Source organism: Doryrhamphus excisus, linkage group LG9, assembly GCF_037039965.1.
Source record: "Doryrhamphus excisus strain RoL-2023G ecotype Guam linkage group LG9, RoL_Dexc_Guam_v1.1, whole genome shotgun sequence".
Taxonomy (NCBI): domain Eukaryota; kingdom Metazoa; phylum Chordata; class Actinopteri; order Syngnathiformes; family Syngnathidae; genus Doryrhamphus; species Doryrhamphus excisus.
The window spans coordinates 15588839-15602520 of record NC_136365.1 but is presented as its reverse complement, the minus strand read 5'-3'; the positions used below and the strand labels follow the sequence as shown (position 1 = coordinate 15602520).

At 44.2% G+C, this 13682-nt stretch overlaps 1 protein-coding gene across 3 annotated transcripts in view; it reads right to left on the bottom strand.

Moving 5' to 3' along the window:
- Positions 1 to 13682, bottom strand: part of tnrc6c2 (trinucleotide repeat containing adaptor 6C2) — a 33608-nt gene that overhangs the window by 6771 nt on the left and 13155 nt on the right. The window contains exons 4-15 of one of the 3 annotated variants that reach the window (XM_058066593.2): positions 11320 to 11412; positions 9547 to 9948; positions 3187 to 5610; positions 2392 to 2595; positions 1912 to 2078; positions 1763 to 1840; positions 1617 to 1674; positions 1395 to 1537; positions 1154 to 1300; positions 630 to 767; positions 268 to 387; positions 98 to 181 (exon numbers count right to left, since the gene is read on the bottom strand). In XM_058066593.2, coding sequence (XP_057922576.2) covers positions 98 to 181; positions 268 to 387; positions 630 to 767; positions 1154 to 1300; positions 1395 to 1537; positions 1617 to 1674; positions 1763 to 1840; positions 1912 to 2078; positions 2392 to 2595; positions 3187 to 5610; positions 9547 to 9948; positions 11320 to 11412 — 4058 coding nt within the window. The remainder of the gene's footprint in view (positions 1 to 97; positions 182 to 267; positions 388 to 629; positions 768 to 1153; positions 1301 to 1394; positions 1538 to 1616; positions 1675 to 1762; positions 1841 to 1911; positions 2079 to 2391; positions 2596 to 3186; positions 5611 to 9546; positions 9949 to 11319; positions 11413 to 13682) is intronic. The other 2 variants (XM_058066601.2, XM_058066612.2) reach the window with 2 other exon arrangements.

The following is a 13682-nucleotide window of genomic DNA, read 5'->3' as shown; positions in this document are numbered from 1 at the left end:
TGTTCTGTCATTTGCATGTGGTCATGCGGTCTTGCTTCAGCTCGTCACATTTATCATCACAGGACTTTGTGAGTGGGAAGGTAAACTGTTGACTCACTTGCTGCTCTTGTTGACGAATAGGGCCGGAAACACTGCGTTGCGCCTGCATCATCTGCTGCTGGATTTGTAAACGCTGGTATGCCTGAAGAAAAGGGAACCAAGAGTATATGGGGCATACGGCCAGAGAAAACACATGAAGGGAATACTTCTTCAGGGGAAGCAACTCACCATTTGCAGTTGCTGAAGTTGATACAACAGGGTCATTTGTTGAGGGTTTATTGGTGAGGTTAAAAGTGCAGGGTTCAGACCAATGTTTTTTGCTGCAAACTGCAAGAGCTGTGCTTGGACCTGAAAAAAATAAGGAGCAAAAATAGATGTTTTGACTCACAACAATTAAAACAAAAACACATGATGTTTGTTCATTGCAACAGTTTGGATTGACACTGTCAGAGAGTAATAATTTTAGAATCCCCACGGGTCCTCGGGTTACAGCGTGACAGTAAATTACTTTAAAAGTTAATTTTGGTCTGTAAACACTGGACCGATGTGAGAACTAGTTTCAGTGTGTGTATGTACGTGTATCTGTGTACCTGAGGGGAGAGAAACTGAGGCACTTGAGCACGTAGACTAGGCTGGGAGGAGCTCAGAGGTGGCACTGGTGGCTGAGGAGGCTGCTGCATGGCCCGGCTTTGTGCTGCCCCGCTGCTGCCAAACATTCCACTGGGTATCTAGAAGATCAGACAAAGATTTTACTCCTTCCAAAGAGCCCCTATTATTTTATTTAGCAAGGATATTTCACCTATCTGCGTTTAAATATATAATATAATACATACATACATATAATACACTGTCCATCAGTGACTATATATCACATGAAAGGATGTGCATTAAATATGCATTTTTAAAAACTAATTATAGGCCACATTAAACCACAAAACAGTGATCTTTTTTTTTTTTTTTTTAACTGCGCAAGAGTGAGGACATGACGCTCTAGTGGCGAGAGTCGACTGCAATCTGGTATAAATCAGCACGTAACAAGGTAAGTCAAGGCAATACATTGCGGATGAAATGGTACGCAAATTGGTTTATTGGTAATTAAGGGTGGCAGGAATACCTGTCTGTTGTTCAAGTTTTGCATTGCCAGCCCCGAGTTGCCTGGTCCCAGACCCTGCCCAGGAAGGCTACTGCTGGCCAGGGGGAGCTTCAGGCTGGGGGAAGGCAGAAACGGTGATGGTGGGGCATCATCGGACAGAACGCCATCCTGGAAAAGAGAGAAGTAAAACAGGATGGTCAACAGATCACAGTAGCAAACATGAATAAGTATACATTCTAACTTGTGCTGATGTAGTTAATACCTTGTCAAGAAAGGCAGTGCGGTCTGAGGGATCTTTAGTGAGCCCAGATGGTCGACACACCAGAGGTTTATTCAGGCTGTTGCCGTAATCAGACATGCCGATACTACGCTTGTCCAGGTCAGTCTTCTTCTCCAAGAGAGCGCCTTGGAGAACATTTTTGTCCATATTATAATCAAACAAACATCTACTTGAAATATCCTACAGCATTTAAACTAAACTCACTCATGGCCTGGTCAAGATTCATGTTGTTGCTCTTCAAAGCCTCCTCAGCAGGGTCTCTCTATAACACATTAATTACATCGGACCGTCAAAAATTTAAAAAGGGCTGCAGGTCAGTCTACTCATTTGAGAGTAAATCAGGCTCGTACCGGAAATCCCATGTCAGTGAGCTGTTTGATGAGACGGTTCATGAGCCACGTCTCATCCGGCTTGTTACTCATCTTGACCTGAGGAAACCAATCATTGAAATAATTTCATGAACAATGATGTCTGTGTGCAAAATTAGTCGGACATGTACCTTGCTCGGGCCTTTCTTGGGTCCATTGCCCCAGGAATTGCAAGAAGAACTGCTCTCCTGTGAGGTGGGGCTGCTCCACATGTCCCCATCTTCAGTGTCCCACTGGTTTGTAGTAATGCCCATTTCCTCCCCTCCACTTCCCCAAGTGTCTTGCATAGGTTTGGGCACTGAGCAGAAAATGATGTTTTGTAAAAAACATTGAAAAATTGAAGAAAAACTCAAGAGAAATTCATTATTCAATGTAGGATGTACATGTAGTTTTGAATGTGACCACTTGATGGCACTGTTTTCCTTTGCACACTGTATTGTCCTCTATACATCATAACGAACTTAAAATCTATTCTTAGGAGTGGAACTGATTTTATTTTTAAGACAGTAAAAAAAACTAAATTAGAACGAGTAAAATAGTCTGACAAGTCTACTAAGCTTCATAGTGTTGTGTATTATCTTCCATAAAAGTGAACCAAGGCATATGTTTACCAGGCTTGCAGGGTACAGAGCAGGAGGGTCCGTTGGCCCTGCCATAGGGTCCAGAGGGTTCATGGCCACCATCGCCCCATCCTCCGACTCCCCCTGGAGGCTTACCCCAAGCGGAGGTGCCGTTGTCCACAGCAGATGTCGGAGCAGCTGGCTCTCCCCAAGCCGGCTCTGATTTGGGCTGTACATTAGGAAGCTCTCCCCAGCCTGTGAACGGCAAACAGAGAGAGGAGTTTCATTTTTAAAAATGTGACTCAGACTGCACTGCACCATGAAATGCACTCAAAGTCAAAGGGGCATGCTATTTTGGAAAAAATGTTATTCACACAATGAGTCAATTAGAAGGAATAGTAAAAGTAACAAGAGATGCAATGCATTTATTTAACAGAAGGGGGCAGTGGTTTGACTCAATCAAATTGAGAGGGATAAGTCCAGTGAACTGGGCTTGACATGAATTCATCCTTAGTGGTCTTTGTATTAAAATACACTTCTGTACTAAATTCAGCTAACTGGGCAGAATTAATGATGCATGTATGATCATCAAGATGCCTCAATAACCATATGAAAAACCACTTAATAATCACTATGAAAAAATCACTTCAAGAAATAATACTTGGAATACCTAACAAACCTTATCACTAATCTTTAAATGCTAAGTACGAGTAGAAAAGATCTTCAACAATGCAACACTCCATGTCATTTAGTATTAATTGCAGCTCATTCTAAACCTGCCAAGATCATATCCAATAAGAAAGCAGACATACAAAGTCAGGTGACACAGTAATGCAGTTCTCTCACCTGGGTTAGCAAGAGGAGGTCTACCCTGGGGCCCTGAACCAGGGTGCAGGGCACAATTGTTGGGTGACCCATAGTTGTTTCCGTGGTGTTGCAAATGGCTTGGGGCGTTACCATGGTGGGGATGGTGGTGCATTGGATGGCCGTGGTGGTGATTGTTGTTGCCAGGACTTCCAGAATGATTGTTGTTGTTATTATTAGGTGTGATTATACCGCCATTCTTAATGGGGGGTGGGCCACTGTTTCCTTGGTTACCATTAGGATTATTGCGATCCCACATGTTGACAGTCTTGTTGTATGCGCTAGGATCACCCCAGGTAGACGTTCCATCATCAATCTCCACCTTTCTGCGGACAGAGGGAGGGGAGGGCTCTTCCCAACCAGTGGTCTCCAAGCACTGGTCTTGTTTGCTAACATTGCTCCAGTTGGAAGTGTTCTGTTTCACAGAACCAGGACCTCCCCAAGACCCAATGCTACCTCCTCCTCCGCTACCAGTGCTACTGCTGCTGCTGCTGCTTTCATTGGGCTTAGAGGAGCCCCAGGTGCCCTGCACCGGGCCATTTGCTCGTGTGGACTCTCCCCAAGTGCTGCTGCTCACAGAGGAAGTCAGCTTAACACCTCCTCTGTTTCCTCCTCTAGTGCTATCCTTCCAGCCACCATTACCCACATTTCCTCCCTCACCTTCCCACATGCTGCTGGGGGACGCATTATTCTTGATCTCGGGTTCTCCCCAATCCCTGGGGTTGGAGCAGTGGGAGCCCCCATTACTGGTGCCCCAACCACGGGAGCTACGTGGGCCCTCCCCCCAATTACTGGACTGTTTTTTTGTCATGTCACTGTCCCAATTAGGTGACTTGTCTTCAGAGCCCCAAGATGTCATGCTTACATTTTTAGGTCCACTGGTAGGCATGGAGTCTCCCCAGCCACTGGTGGTCCCATTAGCTCCTTCGTTCAGAGACTGTGGGGGATCAGCCCATCCAGATCCAGTTGTAGGGGCTCCCCAACCTGATGGTCCATCACTTTCACGTTTTCCTTCAGATCCATGCCTCTGATTGGTACCACCAATGTTGGAGTTGATGGTACCTCCATTGGTAGAAGGAGGACCACTATTAGAGCTGGAACCTTCAAATGTGTCTGAGCTGCTGTTGCTTTTCCCATCATCAGAGTTTGCCTCCTCCATCTCCCATACTGTGTGCTGTCGAATGGGAGTCTGTCCCCAACCTGTGTTACTTAGTACTCTTGGGTCCAAGTCCTGTCGTGGTAAGAGAGGGGTACAATCCATGCTTGACGACCTCTCTCTGTGGTGAGATCGGCCATCTCTGCTGTCCCCACTACCCTCGCTTGCTGGGGCAGTTTCACACTGTTTGCCCCATGTGCCAAGTTGTTGCTCTTGACCCGAACCTGAGCTGGCGGCATCAACAGAGTCCCAAGCTTTCGACGCATCTCCGCTTCCTGAGGATTTTCCCCAGTCTCCCCAGCCACCGCTTCCATTACTCCCTCCACCGCTACCTTGGCGGCCCAAGGCAGAGAGGCCAGCAGAGGAAGTTGCGTCCCAGCCGGAGTCCTTCGGGGAGTCAGCTGCCTTGGTTTCTGCACTGCTCCATACAGAGCTGCCTGTTGTGTCTCCATTAAGTTGGGATGATTCAGTAGGTGACTGCCCTCCCCAGCCAGTTAATCCATGGATAGGGCTCATGGGCTCCTGAGCTTGCTGCTTGCTGTGGTTTGGTCCATCAGTGTTTCGGTTAGTTTCCATATTGAAGGACAAGCTTGTATTGGTTGAGGTGCGCTGCTGTTCATTTTCATTAGCACCAACCATGCTAACCCAACCTCCACCACAAGCACTTGCGCCTCCAATGCTCCCGTTCCCCAGGTTTCCATTCCCATTGCCTGGTGGGTGAGATGACGTGGACACTCCATTAGATCCAAGAATACCCTCGTGACCGAGAACAGGCCAGGCTGATGGGTTTGCACTGGGATTGAGATTCAAATTAAAACCGGGTGAGCCCCAGTGATTTGGCGTTGCTACTCGCCCGCCATTCATTCCATCTTGTTTGGCATCTGACCCCCAACCTCTGTTACTAGATAACGTGTTGGCTGACCCGGGTCCTGTCATCATGTTATTGTTAGATTTGAGAGCTGTGTAGTGGGCCGGCTGGCCTGTGGCACTTGTGGCCATACTCAGAAAAGTACTACTGGTGGTAGTGACACCGCTGACGTTGTCTGTGCTGAAGCTAGCTGAGCCCAAGGGGCATTCTGGTGCTGCAGGTTGGCTGGGGTCACTGCTGTGGCTAATGGAGGGCCAAGCTTCAGTGTCACTTCCGTCAATAATCCCTTTGTTCCAGCTGTTGGCACCGAAAATGTTGTCAGCTTGCAAGGAGGCTCCCGAATGGTAAATCTGGGCAGCAGAACCACTCTGGGGGGATATGGCTAAAGAGAAATGAAACAAATGAGAACAAATACAGTAAGAAAATTTGACAAATAAAATGGTCGGCTCCACAGCGACTCTTGTGAGCATAAGCGGTAGAAAATGAATGAAAAAATTTGAAAAATGGTGCAGGAACCTACTTCTTAAACCTTAAACCTTAAACCTACACGAGACAGCGTTCCTATTTTCATCAGAATTTTCCCTGTTTTACATTCTTTTACTCCCACCCTTACTCATCTTATTTGTTGTGATCGTGCTTCTCTGTACACACCCTTGGCCTTTCTTTGTGTCCCTAATGCATTTCCTTATTCTTTAATTTTTCTCCCTCCTCCTAACACACAGCACAGTAGGGACACATCAGTCTGCATCGTTGCTTTGTTCGCTGGGGCTCTAAAGGAAAGCCCAAGTGGAATGCTGCTCATTTATCGGAATCAAACCAAGATGGCTTCACATCCATCATACAGAATGCTCCTCCTCATCCCCCAACACAAAAAAAAATTCCAAGCGCAATATTTCTCACTATCTGCTACTGTCCAGTATAGGTATATTATACTGCACATTCACTTGCTATAAGTCTATCTATACCTATTTATTATGCGTTTAAAAACATTTGACACCCAAAAGCTCCACCCCTTACCCCAACAATTTTGTAATTTATACTGCACAAAAGAAATCTCATTAGCCCCAAAGGCAACAGAAGGGAGACTACTAATAGATCGAAGCAGTGCTATAAGAGGGAAATCAATCAATTGGAGGCAGCTAATCAATGATCTTTTTAATTCAAGAGGTAGAGAGATGAAAAAGCTATTGATCCGGCATGCAAACACCCAGAACACTAGCCAGCCAGCCCCATAAGGATGCACTTCAAAACAATAGGAAATCCTATCATTAATCTAACCAGCACACAGGCCAAGCAAGCGTATGCAGGGGGAATTGCACCATGAATATTATGAGGAAAAATTGTGTGTATTATTAAAGACACAAACTGTAGAGATGTTGTTTAGCATTTAATGTTACATAGCACATATTAAACCGATGGACGACCACCTCCAGAGCATAAAGACATTAAAAAGTAAAATGTTTTCACCATCCTTTAATGGTACGTAGAATATTACTTCCACAATAAGCAAAAAATATATATTATGATGAAGAACCACTCCTTAAAATAAGTCAGATGAAGTGAAAGTGTGTTTTGCTTGGGCAGAGCAGGTACACACAAATGCTGCTATGTGTTGCTTTTGACATTTGTCTTCATTTCACAGGCCACTTCAGGTCATCAGGCCTATGGTGCATGCATATTCCCTAATGCTAGCACAATCGCTACACGGGAGACAAATGATACCATCATTCCAGAAAAAAGCAATCTGTACGTGAATTAGTGAGCAGAGCCCACCACCTTGAGAGCCCAAGTTGATTATGAAAGTTAAAGACAAAAGTAAAGCCAACATGTCCAATTGTTAAGTAAACACAACTGAAACTCCCCTTAAACTACGGATTAGATGCTTGGCAGACTGCTCCACAATCAAACTGCTCAGAAAGCAACCAGACATAACCACACAGATGGGCTTTTCAATTACTACCCAAAGTGGCTTATATATATGTCTTACATGCAGACACAGTATCAGTAATAGCTATTGATGCTACTGTTCCCTCTTTGTGGCGTTTCTCTCTCATTTGCACACCTCATTTTCTGAAGGCTTTACATTGATCATAATCTGAAAGGACACAAGCTTTATTTCGAACCCAATACATTCCAACCATGAAGGTTTGGAAGTAAAAAAAACCCAAAAAGTGGAGACAAATGTGTATGTTTGTAAAAAAATAATAAAAAAAAAAAAAAAAAAAATATATATATATATATATATATATAAGTGAATGAATGGGAAGGTGAAAGGAGGGATGAGAGAGATGGAGGCGTATTGATGCATGAAGATCCTAGGGGAAAGGTTGGCACTTGCAGTTAGCAGAAAAGACAAAAAGAAAAGAAAATGAAATACAAAAATCACCTATAGTTTATGGCAGTTTGCACCGAGTAAAACAGGGGTTAGATCGGTCAAAGTGTGGGGCATAGAAGGAGTAAAGTGGATGTTACTAATCTTCTATAACATAATAGGCCTGATCCATTACTATTTGAGGAGAGCTTAGAGCCCACTTGGAGCAAAGGAGGCATACATTTGTTTTGCCGGAAGAAGGGGGAACGGTTACACGAGGGTTTAAAACTCATCATTCATGTCTGTTTACCTCTACCGGGTGAAGAAAAAAACCACAGCGATGGTGACTTCTCTGGTTTCGCTGACGGAGGCTGGATTAATGAAGCCACCAGGGCCTTCACTTGTGTGCCTCTGAGTGTGTGTGTCTATGAGAGGAAAAGCGGCAATGTAAACCATGCTGGTTTCCTTTGGGAAAGCACTTTTGTGATTATTTGATGACTTGAAATATACACGTAAAATATTTATGAGGCGCTTACATTATTTAATAGTAGAGATTAGAAGAAGTGTAGTGTTCATGAACTGGTACCTCCAGCACTAAAATTTATTAATAGAAATTCTTCAGTTGCACTAAACATTTGGCAAAGGAGCTAAGAACAAAGCCTATACGTTAGCCTACGTAAACAATGCAGCGTGTCCTTAAACACAACTTATGACTACATACGCTGTCTGGGCCACTACAAAACAGCTGTTTAGCTCAAGTTCCCACAGTCTTAAAAAGGCCCCACTTCAGCACCTGCTGCTGGGCAGCCAATCTGGTCTGGACTACTTAATGGTCCCCAGTCAGCTGGACAGATCGGCATGTCTTTTCAAGTGGAAACGACAAGGGGTGGGGGAAGGGTCTGGTGCGAGGGTTGCATAGGAGGGGTAGGGATACCCTAGAATCTATAAGTGTTGTTCCTTTAAGACTTTTAAGTTACACGTTTGTGCCAACTGGAATATTATCACACACTTCACTTATGGCCTGGCCTGGAAAAATGCAATGGGAAACATACAAAAATACTAAATCCTCACAATAGCTTGATATATGTGCACGGGTGTGAGTGTCAGCTGGCCTGCCAGGCAGACACACATCTGAAGCGACACAACTAGGTTACTCTAGTTTTCCTACAGCTGCACACCCTCAACATTATGTGCATGTGTTTGTGTGCACACTAGTGTTGAACTGTTTGAGTAAGGAAGCAATCTAAACCCTTTAAGCCATAGTAACCTCATTAGGTCAGTAAAAGTGGTGTCCCAACAAAGTAATGCCTACATCATTATGCAGAAACCCTGAGGTTAATTCATCCACAGACACTGCACTGCTTCAGAACACAGGTTTTTAGGTTGAGGTTTTTTAAAAAGCTTTAGAAGTATTGCAATGTCTGTATTTAAATTCCCTGCCCACAATTGAGGGAAGTCTGTACTTGAAGTTGAGCCAGCCACCGCAAAACAAATCGGACCCCCGGACACACCAAAGAAAGGCAGAAGCCATGAGGCTGCAAGACGCCCGGGGCTTCAGTACTGAACAAATTACTCCTTGGCTCACGGATGACGACGCAGGGAAACACGCTTCAACAAGGACACAAAAACGCCACAGCCATAGGAGTCACTTAAATCCAACCAAATAGGTTGTTCATTAAAATTCTAACAAAATGTTTACTTCGAGAGTGTTTAAACATGAGATAAATGCAAGCAAATGTTAATGAGACAGTTATCTGAGAAAAGTGTATAAGGTGTACTGCATGGCTTTATACGGCCTCAAAACATATGCAACAATTGCAAAAAAAATGATGCTGGCTACTTCACGGATTTCACTTCGTGTAGGCTATTTTGGGAACCCATCTCCCATGATAAAACTATAACTGAAAACATTGCAGCATGAATGCCAGGCACCCCCTTGTAACCACCACCTTTAACATGTTTCAAATAAACAAAATTGTAGTGCAAGACTTAAGAAGATGCACAAACCTGGCTGTTGTTTGCCCGTAGTGCCCTCCGTAGAGTGTGGGGTAGTGATGCTGGTACTCGTAGAAGGTGAGTAAGGTAATGAAGGTGACAAGGATGAAAAAGAGGAGGAGGAGTGTGAGAGATCACTGAAGGCTCCTGCTGGTAAAGGCTGGCCTCTCTTCAGTAGCTGCTTGTGCTCCTGCTGGCGGAAGCGAGGGGGCACCTCTCTTGGCGGGTAGCGAGCACTGGCAGATGACAACTGGCACTGCGGCTGAGGGGGAGTCGAACTCTGGAGCTGGCTACTGGAAGAGTTGCGCTGGTCATTGCCAGAAGAAAATGAGGAGGAGAGGGGCAGCTTTGGGCTGGCAGGGTGGAGGTGATGGGGTGTGCCGGGACTGGGGTAAGTGGGAGCAGGCTCTGGCACTGGATGGATACACCAACACACGCACGCGCACACACACAGACAAGAGACACACGCAGGTAGCAAGGTATTAATTTCACGGTTAGGTTGTACAGATACTGCTTCTATCTGGATGGTTCCAGAATCATTGCACATATCACTTATTTTGGTATCATACTGTGGGGCTTCGTGTAAAAGGGCCTTTTAAAATGTGAGATGTTGTGCATTCCTGCTCAATCAATTTGGTCTGTTGTTGTAGTGTTTAACAGGTTTGTTTGCTTTTATGTCTATTGCTGTTTGTTGTTAAAGGTGTCACTCGTACAGATACTATACACTCGCAAATGCCCTTCGTTGCTCGCATGGCCATATTCCAACATTCTCTCCTAGATCTCACCAACTTGCCAGCCATTCTAATGGAGCTGTAACGTGAAAGGTGCAATTACTGGAATGACTGGATATCAAGGCGGGTGACAAAACACCTGCATGAAGCCAAAATGTCCTCTCTGAGGTGCAGAAACATGTTCATTTTCTACTTGATTTGCCTATTTCACCAAAATATCAGTTTGCTGGCATTCTGGCTCGTTGAATGTGATAAATAGTTGATAATGTTTTCTGTTGTCCCAAGACAGATAAGACCATTCGAAACAACAGCTGAGACTGCTTTAACTCAAGGGAGGACAGACAAAGACACAACGCGTGTTTATTTCAAGGCTGCATTTTAAAAGAAGAGAGTGGAAAATGTACGTTAGCCAATCAAGTACATCTATACAAGCCACACTTGGAGTTCAAGTAAGCTAAGAGTACAGAGGCGTTCACTGTGTCTGCCAAGGTCTTGTCGAAATCCCTCACAGCAAAGAAAAAACTAATCCAGATGACTGCCTACCTGCACAAAGAAAGAGTAACAAGGAGGGAGACAACTTCAAAATACAAGTAGGCCTACATCCCGTGAAGATGCACTTCATACATTGAGAGGGAAGACAAGGAAGTGTCCACTTTCTTCTGTTGGTTTCCTTCAAACGCCTTCACATCTTGTAGAACACATAAATATTCAGTGTGCACACATATGTTTGCACGGTCCCTCCCTCGCTCTCTGGTTTCAAACACACATGCAGAAAGACAGAGATGGGAGGGAGGTTGCGAGAGCGAGCCTCCCCGCTTCCTCCCTACAGCAGTATTGGGCTGGCTGTTGGCCTGGAACTGCAGCCGCTGACGCACATCTCTGATTAAATTCTGCTCAGCCCGCCTGACGCTGCCCCAAGCCAATCAGACGACAGGATGGTGAAAACATGCTTCCCTGCCCCCCTCTTCTATCCTCTTCTCCCCCGTCTTCTCCTTTTGCATTTGCAACCACCCCCTCTCCTCTGTCTTTCCATCACAGCAACTCCATAACCCACCTGCTCTCGCTCTCTCTCTCTCCATTATTTCTGTCTCAGCCCTCTGAGCCTTCATCCATCCTGATCCCGCCCACTGCTGTGTGGTGCAGGAGACTGCAGTGACAAAACAAGAAACCACGCAACCTTTTTGAGGACTGAAACATTTCAAACCTTGTTATCATGTTGGACTCACGCCGACCCTGAACCCCTCCCACAGTGCAGTAGCCTGTGAATCACAACGAGGAGCAAGAGAAGTATGGTCTCTCCTAGTCTTGCAGGATTTTTTTTATTTCATGAATAGGTATTAAAAAACATAATCGGGTAAACTGGAAACTGGTAAAAGGGACGTTTATTTACTCTACTCCAGGTGTTTATTTGAAGGAGGTATCTATTTGAAAGGAGACAGGCACTTACATTCACAGTTTCTATTGCCCGTCCCCGAGAATGCGCCCCCTGACAAAAAAATTAGACCCCATCATGGATCGCAGGGTCACACGCAGTGTGGCCCTGCTAAGTCTTCCCAACTTGCCTCTAGACTATGATAGATGTACTGTACCTGTTTTAACAGTGTGGGGACAATCATGAGCGCTTTGGCGAGATTTTGTAGTAGTGATCTTTTTGACGCACTTCTAGAAGTTATAAAGCATAATGATGATGATGGGAGCTGTACTGTGATATACCTACACAAGACTGCAGAGCTGCAAGACATGGTGATGTATATTGTGTTTATATGCCTTTTACAATGCTGTTTTCATAGGTTGATTTTTCTCAAGAATAAAGCCATGAATTTTATTTAACACATCAGGCTTTGCGTTCGACTTGGGGATGTAAGAATGTATAATTTATATTAACTATAATGTGATAAAACCCCCCAATATAACTCGTCTGGTGTGTGTCTTTGTGAAGGTAAGCTCCTTTGTGGAATTTAAGTAGCCCGAATATGTTAAGTGAATAAACAGTACCTGTGAGAGAAATAGCCCCCTTTTGCCCTGATCAAACAGAAATATATTAACCAAGACGTGCTTTTAATTTTGAGGGAGACAGATCTTTTCTTAATTCATGAGGTGGGCAAGTTCTTTAAAGAGGTTGATCTTCACATAAAAAGACCACACAAAAAAGTAGACTCGTAGGGAAATCCCTCAGATAAGAGCATGCCTATGAAAGATTAAATGTGCAATGTGAAGAGTATGCTCATTACACTTACTACCAGTGAAAGGGAATGAGATTCGAACACTAAATTAAAGTGGTTACAAGCGTATTGCATCTGATTGAACAAAAGCAGCTAGTTCAGCCTCTCTGTGGATGGAGGATACGAGACCTCAAAGATTACAGGTGTGCTTTGCTACACTCCCTTTGTTGATTTGGGTCAATGTCTTATTTATTTAGCAACAGCAATATTCATGCTCTGTGGGCAGCGCATGGCTCAAATCATAAATTACGCTTTAATAAATCATGAAGCCGCACAGCTTTTGGTGTGCTACTAATATCAGCCTGTATTATAACAAATGCAGCACAAAAGACTGTATTATATGAATGAAGGGATTAAAGGAATTTGCAGTTTAACTGGGAGCTTCAGAGATAAACATGTTTAGTCCAAAGAATAAAATGGGATTATCGTATTATTATCGTATGATACAGACAAAACAAACAACTAGACTCTTTGAAGGGAGTAAATGTGCATACTTATTTAGGAATGCCTGATAGTGACGAACAATCGAATGAAGCTGAGGATGTGCAGAAAGCCCTTGTCCATGCTAAATGGTCAATGGAGGGCTGGGCAGCTTTAGAGCAAGTTAATATGGAGGACAAAAGGCAAGCATACATGGCACTGTGTGGCACAGAGTCACTGAAGTCTAGTGTGCCAGGCAGTGCAGGTTCCCATCGCTCTTCTGTCTATTGTCTGCAGAATCACTTCATTATGCAGCCATGTTTGTAGTAGTGGGGGATGGACAGCACGTACGGGCCTATACGCCCTACACAATGGTGCCATCCCCCCAAGCCAAGAAGAGATAATGTAAAGAGGGGTTTATATTGATGTACAAAATGTTATAAATGCTGCGCATTTTACAGTAATGCAGCTGGTTAAAATAAAAACTACTGAATGGTTCCAGTCTAACGTATGTTTAACAGCGCTATTAAATCGCCTCTTTAAATGAAGGTTAAACCACATTTGTTCTATTATACTGCATATTGTATGTAGTAATCACTTGTTTTGTATTTACTATTTCATTTTATATGTTGTGAGTTTATAGACTACATGGCGGTGGGAGTCTCTCTTAGGTCCCATCTGCTTGTATTGATAGGGAAAAACTCCCTAACACACTCACACCACATTAAAGCAAAAACATTCTCACCCCTCACCCTTTCTATATAAAAGGCAGTTA